The 13687-nt window shown below is 34.0% G+C and overlaps 1 protein-coding gene across 4 annotated transcripts in view; it reads left to right on the top strand.

The window, feature by feature from the left end:
• Positions 1-13687, top strand: part of rad51b (RAD51 paralog B) — a 46113-nt gene that overhangs the window by 23063 nt on the left and 9363 nt on the right. The window contains exon 10 of one of the 4 annotated variants that reach the window (XM_052585981.1): positions 6914-7129. The exons of the other annotated variants lie outside the window; for them this stretch is intronic. Coding sequence (XP_052441941.1) covers positions 6914-6924 — 11 coding nt within the window. The 3' untranslated portion in view covers positions 6925-7129. Of the gene's footprint in view, positions 1-6913; positions 7130-13687 lie in introns of those variants that run through there. 4 annotated transcript variants of the gene reach the window in all.

The raw sequence follows: 13687 nt of genomic DNA, 5'->3' as shown, positions 1-13687 counted from the left end.
CATCAGTAATCGATTAACTAGTGTTAAATCTCCCCTCGCCCTACACTTTTCAGATACCCCTAGCGACTTTTTCCAAGAATGCGACTGGCGACGAGTCTAGCAACTTCTTGGACAAACCTTAGCAAGTCTCATATTACTCACTTTTACTGGCGCATGAGCACAATATTTTGCTTTCCCGGCGCGCACACACACACACACACACCTCTTTCTCTGTTTCTAAGTTTGCTTCTCTAATTTTGCATGCAAATATAGCTGAAATCACAGTTTAGGAATTGCCTTTTCTTGTTTTATATTATGTTTATTTAATTTCATCAGACGACGGCTCAACTATAAATTAGGATTTTGTGCAGATTTAACATCTTGGAAGGGAGAGCTGGTTAATATGAAGTCTTAAAGCGACATGTTTCATATTTACCCTGTTGTATGACAGTAACGCATATAAAATTATAGTATTATAAAATATATAAATGAAAACAGTTTTATTGAGAATTTGGCTAAATGAAAATACAGTATGTGAGCACAGATGATGTGTTCACGTCCTCCTGTGAAGTTCGTATTTACGAGTTGACAAGTCGTAATTATGATGTCGGGTGCGTTCAAGTCAGTTTAGTCGCCACAAGATGGCAGTTTACCTTCTTTAAATAAATTTTATAGAAAATGATAGGAAATGAAGAGCAAAGAATTCGCAACGGGTGTGTTTTGCATTTTTTATATTTTTTGTAATAATTCATGAATCCACTTTAATCCATATTTCATAAAAACGTATTATTTGTTATTTTTATATATATTGTACGATGACGTTTTAATACATTGGAAAAAAAAATCTAAGATTACAAGATTAAAGTCGTAATATTTTGAGAATAAAGTTGAAATATTATGAGAATAAAGTCAAAATACTACGAGAATAAAGTTGATATAAGTCAAAATGTGTCCGAGCAGCTGCATCCTCTTACTGGGATGAGGAAGAGTCAACTTTCAGGACTCGCGGAAACAGCTTAATGTCAAGATTATGATATTTATTAACAGACAGAACCGGGGGGCAATGTAGCTCTCTTATTTAATACACAACAAATATATGTGGGATTATTAGCAGAAATCATACCATGTGTCATACTCGTGGGGAAAGTATGCTTGGAAATAATATTTAATATCTTCCATTGCATTCGTTATTTGTAGTGCGGCAGCCACCCAGTAGCAATAAGATTCGTGCTTTTGATAGACATACTTTTAATGTCTCATCTTTCAAAATCAATTGTATAGTGAAACACATATTATGTGTCTTACAATAATGTGTTTTTCAAGCTCTTTTATTATCAGATTGCTGTATTTATGTGAAACAGATTCATTAAATTAAACCGTTTTCTTTGAAATTTCCAAATATTGAAAATGTATTCTCTTAATATTTCAACTTTATTCTCGAAACATTTCAACTTTATTCTCATAATATTTCGAATTTAATCTCGTCATATTTCAACTTTAATCTCGAAACATTTCAACTTTATTCTCATAATATTTCGAATTTAATCTCGTCATATTTCAACTTTAATCTCGAAACATTTCAACTTTATTCTCATAATATTTCGAATTTAATCTCGTCATATTTCAACTTTAATCTCGTAATCTTAGATTTTTTTTTCAACTAATAAAGTTGAAATGTTTCGAGAATAAAGTTGTAATAGGCCTATTACGATAATGAAGTCGAAATACTACGAGAATAAAGTCATAATACTACGAGAATAAAGTCAAAATGTTTCGAGAATAAAGTCAAAATATGACAAGATTAAATTCAAAATATTACAAGATTAAAGTTGAAATATTACGGGATTAAAGTCAAAATATGAGAATAAAGTTGAAATATTACGAGATTAAATTCGAAATATTACGAGAATAAAATCTAAATGTTTCGAGAATAAAGTCGAAATATTACGAGATACATTTTCACTATTTGGAATTTGCACAAAGAAAAGTTTAATTTAATGAATTTTATAAAAAAATTAATTTCATAAAAAGTCTTCATTACATGAAATGGAAAAACATCTTAATGATCATTTTAAGTCTATATTTTATGAAAAATATCAAACGCCATACAGCCAATTGATTATTACAATAAGAATTGATTATTAAACTAAATAATTATTTAATAAAAACTTTTAAAAAGAGCGCTTTACGTTGCAGTGTCACAAGAGGCACTATATGACAAAGGAGAACTGTACCATTTAAAATCTGTAATTTTGCATTATTTACAATGCATATAATAATGCATAATATTATTATGTAATAAAATCTAATAGAAGCCTATGTAATTAAAATTAATTTCAATAAATTAAAATATTTTTTTTTAAATCCCACCACCGCAAGTATATTTCAAAGCTGTGGGAAGCACTGCACAGTATGTCATGCTACAACATGACACCAATGAAAGGCAGGTAAGTGCAGGTCTGAGTACCAGAGGAAATGAAAATGATTCTTAAAGAAGTAATCATGATATCACACAGGAACTTTATAGGCGACATTAATCTCGTATATTAAAATTTGTTAAGGGACTTTTTTTGTTGATCTAGGTCATATTAGGTCAAACAGTGTGTGTGTGTTTATTTATATATATATATATATATATATATATATATATATATATATATATATATATATATATATATATATATATATATTAGAGGTGGGTATAGATTATTTTTTTAATCTAGATTAATTTTACTGTGATTTTGAAATGAATCTAGATTAAAATGGCTCATTCGAATTCTGCCGAAGGCATTCAGAATATGTGTGTTACCCAAATAAAATTGACAAACAGCAAGTCTTTGAGAAGGGGTTTATCAAGCTGGGTGGTGCATTAGAAAAGGGGCTCATCTCCTGTTTCCAAAATGCATCACAAAGTGCTTGAAAAAGCTGTAAACAACCTTACGCCTGTTTCACACCAATGTTCAAGTTTGTAGGTGTTAAGGTACAGAAACCAAATAATTAAATGTAAAATAGCACTGGATAGTCTTCAATGTAAAAATGAAATATACAATCAAACCTACATTTATTCAGACACCTTCAACATTTCTCACATTATTACAGTTTTGCTATATATATCAAAAAATATACCTGGTGTCTGAATAATTTTTGGTTTGACTGTTAAAACTACAAAGTAATTCAGTCAAGAGCAGTGAGTGATTTTCATTTTCTTGGATTAACATTACAGCAGCCAGTAGCTAAATTAGGCGCGGTCACTTTAAGAGAAGATGAATTCATCCAATATAATACACATCCCATTTTTTCTCTCAACTTTTTACTTTCACTTAAGAAATAACTGACAGTTTTTTCGAGCATAATTTCCAAGGTGGATATTTTGACATATTTTGTATGTATTTGTCGGCACAAGAGCAAAAATAAGCAAATTCGATGTTCAAGTGTTTTGAGACTCCTTTCTCTTCTCAGAAGAGAGCTCGGTTCAGTGTCGCTCTCTGTGATACGCGGCTCTCTCTCTCGTGCGCACCTAACACGGCACGCGCTACTACATTCAGCTTTTCTACGTCTTGTGTTTAGATGCTTTAATGTTTAAATCGACAAGCGGTAAGGCGTAAAAACATGTGAAAAAGATAAGCTTTCGTGACGATGCGCAGCAGTGGCCCGTCAACTGTCCTGAGCATCTTTTTAGGCTGGCCTCAGCGAGTCGTTTATATAAAATATCAAGGTGAAAGTCATCATAGCTTCCTTAGTATAGACCCAGCTTCCAACCCAACTTTGAGAATAGATTAACGGCGGTATTTTTTTTATCGCCCGATAAGAGTCTCGCGTTAACGCAGCACGCAGCACGCTGATAACGGCCCACCACTAATATATATAGATATATAAAATATCTTTTAAGGTTAAGTTTTGTTTTAGTCATGCAAGATTTCGGTGGTTGCAGCCTAATCTAGATTTTAGGAACTGAAAGTCACAACATAATTTGATTTATTTTTTGTGTCAGTAATCTGAATCATCAAAAAAAAAAAAAAAAAACGCAGTTGGTTGGAAAAACGCTAATAAGACAAAAACACTCATTTGTGTGTGTGGTTTGTGTTGTTAAACCTTCTTGGTCAGAGCTTCTGCCCACTGCATTTTAACATCCAGGACCTCTGGCTGTCCTGTCAGGACCATTTGAATTCATCCGTGGGCTTCACAGCTTACCTCGCGGCGGTTTGTGTGTATTCTCAACACCACAAAACTTTAATGGGAAACAGGATATCAGAGGAGAAACATAGTGGGAATGTTTTGGCTAAAAGTAATTCACCTTGATGTACCCGAGTTCATTTTAGGGTTTGGAATAGAAGTCGTTTGCTTATGTTCTTTTACAGAAAGCTATGATTTATATCAGTGGTATCAGTTCAGCATAATTTAATAACAAAGAATAGTCATACAGCTCACACTTCCTGTTAATGTCTGTTCTACAGTTGATATGAGCTCACATTCAGGAGCTTGTTCTTGTTTTTGTTGGCTTTTATTAGAGGAAGCAAGTACTAAATTAGCACATTTGGTGCTTTTGTTTAGAGAGTTGTTTTAGATTTGGTATGGGAAATGTAGTAAAGAAAAAAGTTTAGAGCTGCGACTAACAATTATTAGGATAATCTTTTAATTTTTTTTTAAATCATTGTGTTGGTTAATTGTATATTCTTTTTTTTATGAAATCAGCTTGCATTTGAAAAGTCAGAAAAAAATAATAATAAATGTATCTCACCTTAGTGACAGGCGCTAGTCAAACAAGTATGAGATAGTACTGGTGACGAGAAAGTGCTAAATAAACTATGAAATGTCATAGTAATGTTGTCAATTAAGTCATGAAGTTTCCAAAAAGGCGATTAAAGCTGCCTTTAAAATGTTATATATGAGTCACTCTTAAGAATGCATGTCAGATCCGCATTACGTTTAGCAGCGGGATCTCTTAAAGTAATAGCAGCCAAATAACCTAATAACCCAGCTGCTGTGATGTCTGTTAATCAAAGAGCAAAAGAACAAAAGAGGAAATCAGTAACTTTTGTATATTTAAGGATTCATCTATTTTTATTTTAGAATTTAGTGTCTGCTAACAAGGCTGCATTTCCTTGATCAGAAATAGTTAAAACAACAATACTGGGAAATATTTTGCTTCTGTTTTTATACATTTTTAACAGCTGTGCTGCACAATTTTGCAGAAACTTTGATAGTATTTTTTTTCAGGATTCTGTGTATATATATATGTATATATATATATGTGTGTATATATATATATATATATATATATATATATATATATATATATATATATATATATATATATATATATATATATATATATATATATATATATATATATATATATATATATATATATATATATATATATATATATGTGTGTATATATATATATATATATATATATATTAGAGGTGGGCATAGATTAATTTTTTTAATCTAGATGAATCTTACTGTGATTTTGAAATTAATCTAGATTAAAATGGCTCATTCGAATTCTGCCGACGGCATTCAGAATATATGTGTTACCCAAATAAAATTGACAAACAGTAAGTCTTTAAGAAGGGGTTTATCAAGCTAGGTGGTGCATTAGAAAAGGGGCTCATCTCCTGTTTCCAAAATGCATCACAAAGTGCTTGAAAAAGCTGTAAACTAATTCCACATTGCACAAGGTGAAAACAACCTTAAGCCTGTTTCACACATACTCCGTCTGCAGTGCGTATGCGTTGCATATTTTTTTCGCACCCATGTTAACGGATTCCAGTTGTGTTCCAGGAGCGTTGCGTCTGCAGCAGTGCAGCGATCGTTTACGTACCGAGTAGCGAACTGGAAATGCGTCCTGTGTGAAAGCACATCGAGTCTGTGCTGCACCACATACGTAACGAACACGGACTGCATACGCACTGCAGATGGAGTATGTGTGAAACAGGCGTGAGCAGAGCAGTAGCTGGGGTCAGCGGGGACCCGGTGAAGGTTGTACAAGTGGGCCCTGTTTGAAATTTTTTTTATTTGTATGTTCGTTTATTTTTATTTATTTGGGCTATTTACACAATGTTTAAGTTTTTAGGTGTCAAGGTACAGAAACTAAATAATTAAATGTAAAAAAGCACTGGATATTCTTCAATGTAAAAATGAAATATACAATGAAACCTACATTTATTCAGGCACCTTCAACATTTCTCACATTATTACAGTTTTGCTATATATATCAAAAATTATACCTGGTGTCTGAATAATTTTTGGTTAAGTAATTCAGTCAAGAGCAGTGAGTGATTTTCATTTTCTTGGATTAACATTACAGCAGCAAGCAGCTAAATTAGGCGCGGTCACTTTAAGAGACCATGAATGCATCCAATATAATACACATCTGAATCAATCAATCAATCGGTATGTATCCTAGACATTTGGGGTATTATTTTAAATAAGTAAATTAAAAATCGTTTGTTATGCACTTTATAGGGTAAAAATGTGTTTATATTAGCCAAACATCAATAATTACCTATAAAACATACAGTATATATTACATCTATCAGATAGTTGGGTTTATTTACAACTGATTTACAAATATTATCCAATATTTTAAATGAATACTTTAATTACTTAGAGATATGTATGATATTATTTCAAATTTGCTTACTTATTCCAAACAAACGTCTAACTTAATTATTTTTCCTTCAATTTTCGGCCCAGAGTGTCCTGAATTTTCACGTTCAGCCAAGAATTTTGACTTTTGATGCATTGCTATGTCTAAGCAATTCTCTATTTCTGTATTTTGCTGACAGAGATACTCTATGAAGTGTTTGTGTGTCAGAGAGTGAGAAAGTCTTGTGTGTCCAGTTCAGTCCAGCTATTGAATAGTTTGACTGTGGTCTGGCTCTCTGCATCAGTTGTGTTAATCAGTCTCTCTCTTTCTCTCAACAAGTGCATCTTTGATGTGTGGCGCACAAGGCCTTCCAGCTTTAAATAAAGCCCCTGTATGAGAAAGGACTTTGAAACACTATTCACACACTTCTTTCTGAGCTCTTTACACAATGTCCTCAAGTCAATCACACATGCATACACTAATGCTTCCTGCCAATATTTGATCCCAACACATCTCTGTACTTCACTATAATCCAGAAACAATTATGATTGGTTACTGGTGTACGGGTGATGCCAAAAATGCTGATGCAAATAAGTAAATTAATAGAAACCTTGACTTCCTCCTATATATCTGAAACAAACACCTTTTCCTTCAGCTGTGACCTATATGATGTGATGTGAGTCTCATGCTCACCAAGAATGCATTTATTTTATCAAAAAATACAGTAAAAAAAACAGTAATTGTTAAAAATGTTAATAATTTGAAATCTTGTTTTTACTTTCTGGAACTGCATATATATATATATATATATATATATATATATATATATATATATATATATATATATATATATATATATATAATATAATTTTTTTTTTTTTTTTTTTTTTTTCAGCCTTGCCCAGTGCTGTCCAGTTTTCTGCATCACATGATCATTCACAAATAATTAAAAAATACTGATTTGGTCCTCAAGTAACGTTTCTTATCATCCCAAAAAGGTGCTTAATATTTTGGTGGAAACCATTATTTTTCCCCCGATAATTATTTGATGAATACAAAATTTAAAAAACAACAACATTTATTCAAAATAGAAACTTTCTATAACTATGTTAAAGTTTATTGTAAATTTTCTGTCATCCTTGATCAATGTAATATATGCTTGCTGAATAAAATTATTATTATTCATATTTTTTTAAATTATGTGTATTGCATTCTTGCATTCAAAACAGCTGTTTTCAACATCAGTTTAACACAACTGCTTAAAAACAAGATGTCTCTCATTTAGAAACGATGGAAAAACACGCACTTGGAATAAATATTTTGGCCCTTAACCCACCAGTAAATGATGCCTCATCTCGATAAATGATCTCATTACTTTGAACTCATTCTGTATTGCTGTCATCCTTCCATGTTGCATAACTTCCTTTTCCAGAAATGTCGTGAGACATTTTTATGTGATTTTCAAAGGAAGTTGTGAGATGGTTAGTTAATCTCAGGGTTTAAAATGTCCAATAAGCCTAAAGTTAAAAGTTCCTGGCAAGAAACAAAACCATAGGTCTTTTTACATCAGACATTGTCAAAAAAATGTGAAAACAAACAGTTTCAACGTTTCAACATGTATTCCCACTTATGAAAATGATTTCTAAAGGACACTTAAGACTGGAGTAATGATGCTATAAAATCAGCTTTAGGATAAATTACATTTTAGAATTGGAATATTCTACAATATTACTATTCTTACTGTAGTAATTATTATACTGTAGTTATTACTATTCAAATAAATACAGTTTTGATGAACATAAAATAAATTTTTCATTAAAACTATGAAAAATATTTCTGATCCCAAACCTTTGTACTATAGTGTAATTTATTATATTTTTTTTTTCATGTTTTACTTGTGTTCATGGTGGCATAATAGAAATTTCTGATCCAAAATGAGAGAATTGGTGCTCATTTGGAATTTTTTTGTGCAGTGTGACCCGTTTACTCAATAACTGAAAAATGATTAATTTGAGAATACTTCTCAGCTTCTTTTTGATTTGTTGACTACGCAAAGGAAATGGTATGCAGTTGATCCAAACAAATAATTACATAATTATGTAAATTCTATTAATGAAAATACATTGATTGTAATGTTAGGATAAATAATCAATCATTGTTGTCATAATCATGCAATTTTAATACAAGGCAAAATGCAGAGGAGAGAAAGAACAAAAGAGATATTACCCTAGATCTCAAATGTCTGGGATTTCACTTATGGATACAGGATTGTTTAACAGCCTGCTGTGACTCACCGTGGAGCACATATGCTGTCACTGCAGAATAGAAGAGCTGGACGGCACTATGTCTATCTGTCTATCTGTCCAAATGGTCACCCTTTTCATCTCTCCATGAGTTCAAAGTGACTCGAACCTGCTTTACAGTAAACGCCGTTGCACCATATGATAGGAGCATGCTGACATTACTCATTAACAATTCTCTCAGTCTTATTCAGCACATACTGATTCATTAAACTGAGCTTAGAGCTTCATGCCTAAATAAATATCAGGAGCATTTATTTAATATCTCTGCATACAATAAGCTCTAAAGACTCTCAAAACACCTATATCAAAGTGTTAGTAAAGGTGTGTGCAAATGTATCACTATGAATAATGTAGGTCATAATGCTGATAGTTGTACAGTGTATAGTACTGTGCACATCATATTCTTAAAAGAAAAAAAAAGGTAAGAACAAAATTATGCCTCATATGTCTTATCAACTAATCACAAAAAGCCTTTTCATAATGGTAACAGATTAGCTGCTAATCACCTAAGATTTGCAAATTGCCACCTTGAGAACAAAACTCTTGAGCTTTATTTATCTAACCTAACTAGTCCAGAGTGGACCCTTAAGTAATTTATATAGATTCCTTTGTTTGAATGAGGTCAGTGGGAAGTGGGCTGAGAGAGATACAGTACATGTGTGAAGTAGTGCTAAAGATTTTTGCTTTAAACCTAATTTATTTTTATTAGGAAGTACTTTTTTGGAGTGTTGGATCAGTTACTACAGAATAAAGAGTCAGATTCCTATGAACTATTTGCCATTACTCAAAAAAAAAATAAGGTGAGGTGTTTTATTACCATTTCCACTGTATGAATTTCTGAATTGTTATACAGTCTGAGGGATTGTAAAACTTATTTCTGTAATGGGACTTCTTGATTTTAATGCCTTTCCCTTTCTTATTTGTTACTTGTGGTTTATTATGGTTTTCTTTTAATTAATGTTTTCAGATCTAGAGCTAAGCATGCGCATAAGAAGAATTCTACAAAGGAATCTAATATATTTGAGTCAAATGTTGTGCTTGCTTCCAGCTAAGGCCCAAGGCCATGTCATTAAAGAATGGTAGAATTGCCATTTGGCAAAGAGGATGTAGTGTGGTCTACCACTCATGTCTTGCTGGGAAACTTGAAAAAACATATATCTTTGGTAGTCATTTGAATATATGAGTGCAACATGATGATGAATGGATGAATGGAACTTGCTGAAGTGGATCTTTTCTTAAAGTTCAGCTTGGTCTCATTCTTTTCGAATTGAAATGACTGAACTTCTCACACCTGAATTCTTGGCAAAGGTAAATTTGCTTCAACCTAAGACGGAATGTCTAAAATAGATAGTATATGCTACAAAGGAAGTTGTATGGACAAACTTACAACTCATGTGCAAATCTTATTGAGGCGTGCAAGCCTAGGTTTCCTGTATGTTCATGGCCAGTGGCATAACCCGGTCAATCCATGAGATGGGTATGAATGTAGCTCTTTATTGAGGCAGCACTACTGGGTATCGTGTGGCAATCCACGACCACAGAGACTGACACTGGCACCCCTACTAAATTCATGTGGATTGTCTTTAAATGGCTTATTATTATTGGGCAGCACCTCCAGGACATTTAGAAATGGTTTCCATGGACTATTTCATGGACCATCAACACTTTCTCCTTGGGTTGAAGGCAATCATGTTCCTGTCCATTTGTAAATAAACACCAAGCAGAGACATCTAGTGAAATGGGCCGCTATATCACCTCCTTCAACTAGAACCAGGTTTCCTTAGCATTAGCTTTCCGCCACTACAATTTTTAAACTTACTAGCCTCTTTCCTGAACATGCAATTAAGGCTATTGCAAGGGTGTCAAATCTTGTTCTTGATGAGGCACTATCCTGCAGTTTCACTCCAATCCTAATTAAATTCTGAATTAGATCATGAAGGTCTTCCAGATTATTAGAAAATTCCAAGCTGGTGTGTTGGCAGGTTGAAACTAAACTCTCCAGGGGAGCAGGATTGGCAACCCCTAGTCAACTGGAACTGCATGTCTGTTCATGTGCATACACAATGGGTGAAGTGCCAAAGGTGGAGAAGAATGAAGAATGAAGTTTTACCCAAGAGCCCTTTAACTGAACCAATCACTGAAAATTACTGCAAAGCCTTCTAACTATGGTGTATGTATAGTGTACCTTGATGTTATCCTGGTCAAACAAGAGTTAGGACATTAAACACATATCATCTGAAGTACCAAGAAGCAAAAAAAAAAAAAAAAAACCTAATTCAAAATCTTCACATTTTCCACTTTTGTAGTTGACAAAGCATTGAAGTGCCTTGGACAGTTTTATCTTGTGGAAAGTGCCATGGTGACGTAAAGCATAGGAAGCAGTGAAGTGCATTGGGGTAGGTAGTTCAGGGGTTTTTTGGTTTGTAATGTAGCGTAGGAGTCTGAATTGAGATGCATGCAAGATGCCCCAAATCTGCAGTACTGTTGCCTCATTGCTTTGCTATTCGGCTCAGCTGCATCGCCAGTGGTCTCTGTTGATTGGATCATTAAAAATGAATGATGTCTGATGATGTTGTTACCAATACCAGCTCATTCGAGTCTAATTCAAGAATGAGACCAAAAGAGAGCTTGGTTTGAGTCAAAACCAAGGCAAGAGGAGGATTAAAGGGGGGGTGAAATGCTATTTCATGCATACTGAGTTTTTTACACTGTTAAAGAGTTGGATTCCCATGCTAAACATGGAAACAGGTTTCAAAAATTAAGTTGTACGTTTGAAGGAGTATTTTTGTTCCAAAAAAACCTCTTCCGGTTTGTCACAAGTTTCGGAAAGTTTTTTCCGAGTATGGCTCTGTGTGACGTTAGATGGAGCGGAATTTCCTTATATGGGTCCTGAGGGCACTTCTGCCGGAAGAGCGCACGCTCCCGTATAGCAGAGCACTGAGAGGCTGAGCACAGCCTGATCAGAGCGAGAGCGTCGCGAAAAGTCACAAAAGGAGTGTGTTTTTGGTTGCCAGGGCAAGACAACCCTGCACAGATTACCAAAAGAGAAACAGCATTAAGGGACCAGTGGATGGAGTTTATTTTTACAGAGCATCAACGGAGTTGTGCAAGTGTTTTTGTTTGTTCCCTGCATTTTGGATTGCACATTGTTTATTTCTTAAGGATAATGCAGTCCCAACGAAAAAGGGTCACGATCGTGTGTTGGAACCGCATGCGGTGAGTAAAACTGCTTCAAATATCTCAGTGTTGTTAACTTAGCTATCAGCGCGTAAGCACATCAAGTAAACAACATGCGATGTTGTCATCAAACTGCACTTTCCACATGTACAGCTTAAAAAAACAAAAACAAAAAAAGACGACGACATAAAGTGGAACTTAGTCATTTTCCAAAACCGCTAAGCAAATATATACAGTTTCAGTACATACCACATAGAGACGTCATCTGCTGATGCTGCTCTTGTTAAATTTCAGCCTCTGGATCTGTGTCACAGCTTCCACATGCTCTCAACTCAAAAGCTTACTCGCGCTCGTGATTCTTTAGCTCCGCCCACACGTCACGCCTCTAGTCGCTCGTGTTTTTCCGGGAAAAATCGGTACAGACTATCTTTCTCTTATAAATATAATAAAAATAAAGACTTTTTGGAGTTATGAAGGATGCAGTACTACTCTATAGGTACTCAAGATTAACAGGATATTGAGTGAAAACAAGCATTTCACCCCCCTTTAAGTATAAGTCAAGACAAGACCAAGACATACAGTCAATGACAAGCCTTTCAAAGTATACTGCGATTTGAAAATTTTATGGTTTAAAAACCAATATTTTCCATTATACTGTTCCTGCGGTATGCGCTGTTATCCATATCTCCTCGATGACTTAAAGAGTAGGAATCCCTCAGACTGACCCCTACTCCTCCTGTTGGTGCGAGAGAGCGGTCAGTCATGTGTGTGTGTAGGATGGTCGAACTCAAGGCCCGGGTACACTTCACATTCAGAATTCCTTTCCATCTCATGCACAGCCGCGTCCGCACAGCTTTCAAAAGTATACTCAACCACAGATGAACGTGGACAGATGAGCTCACATGTGCAGTATCATGGGGTGCGCAGCTGTGTGCGAGCCCTCTTGTTGACGAAAATAACGTAATGCCGACGGCGCACAGACGGCTGAAACATCCTTTACGCGATTGCCAACCGGCTGTTTTTTGCCTTATTGCAACGCTCTGTTCTGCACTTGCACAAACTACGTTGCAATGCAATAATTGTACAAAATGTAATTTATGTGAAAATATGAAGTCTGTTAACGCCCGTTAACTTGTTAATTTATTTATTAATTTTTTGTCTACTGTTTATTGAAATTGTCTTCAAGGAACAGTAGATTAAACCAAAAAGCAACTGTGCAAATTTAAAACCCATCCCAACCTGTCCCACCCCCTGGTATGCTTCAAAATAAATAAAATAAAACTTTTTTTTTTTTTTTTGAATACCGTATTTTCTGGATTATAAGTCACACTTTTTTCATAGTTTGGCTGGTCCTGCAACTCATAGTCAGGTGCGACTTATTTATCAAAATTAATTTGAAATGGACCAAGAGAAATGAACCAATAGACGGTAATGTTTTCTCTTGGTTCTAAATAAATGCGACTTATAGTCCAGTGCGACTTATATATGTTTTTTCCTCATCATGACATATTTTTGGACTGATGCGACTTATACTCAGGTGTGACTTATAGTCCGAAAAATACGGTAAATAAAATAAACAATAATAATAAAAATAAATTAAGTAATATTAATTAATAAATAACAATAAAATAAT

This window comes from Carassius gibelio, chromosome B20 (assembly GCF_023724105.1).
Source record: "Carassius gibelio isolate Cgi1373 ecotype wild population from Czech Republic chromosome B20, carGib1.2-hapl.c, whole genome shotgun sequence".
Classification (NCBI taxonomy): Eukaryota; Metazoa; Chordata; class Actinopteri; order Cypriniformes; family Cyprinidae; genus Carassius; species Carassius gibelio.
The sequence above is the reverse complement of the archived record's forward strand: the minus strand, read 5'-3'. Positions and strand labels throughout refer to the sequence as shown.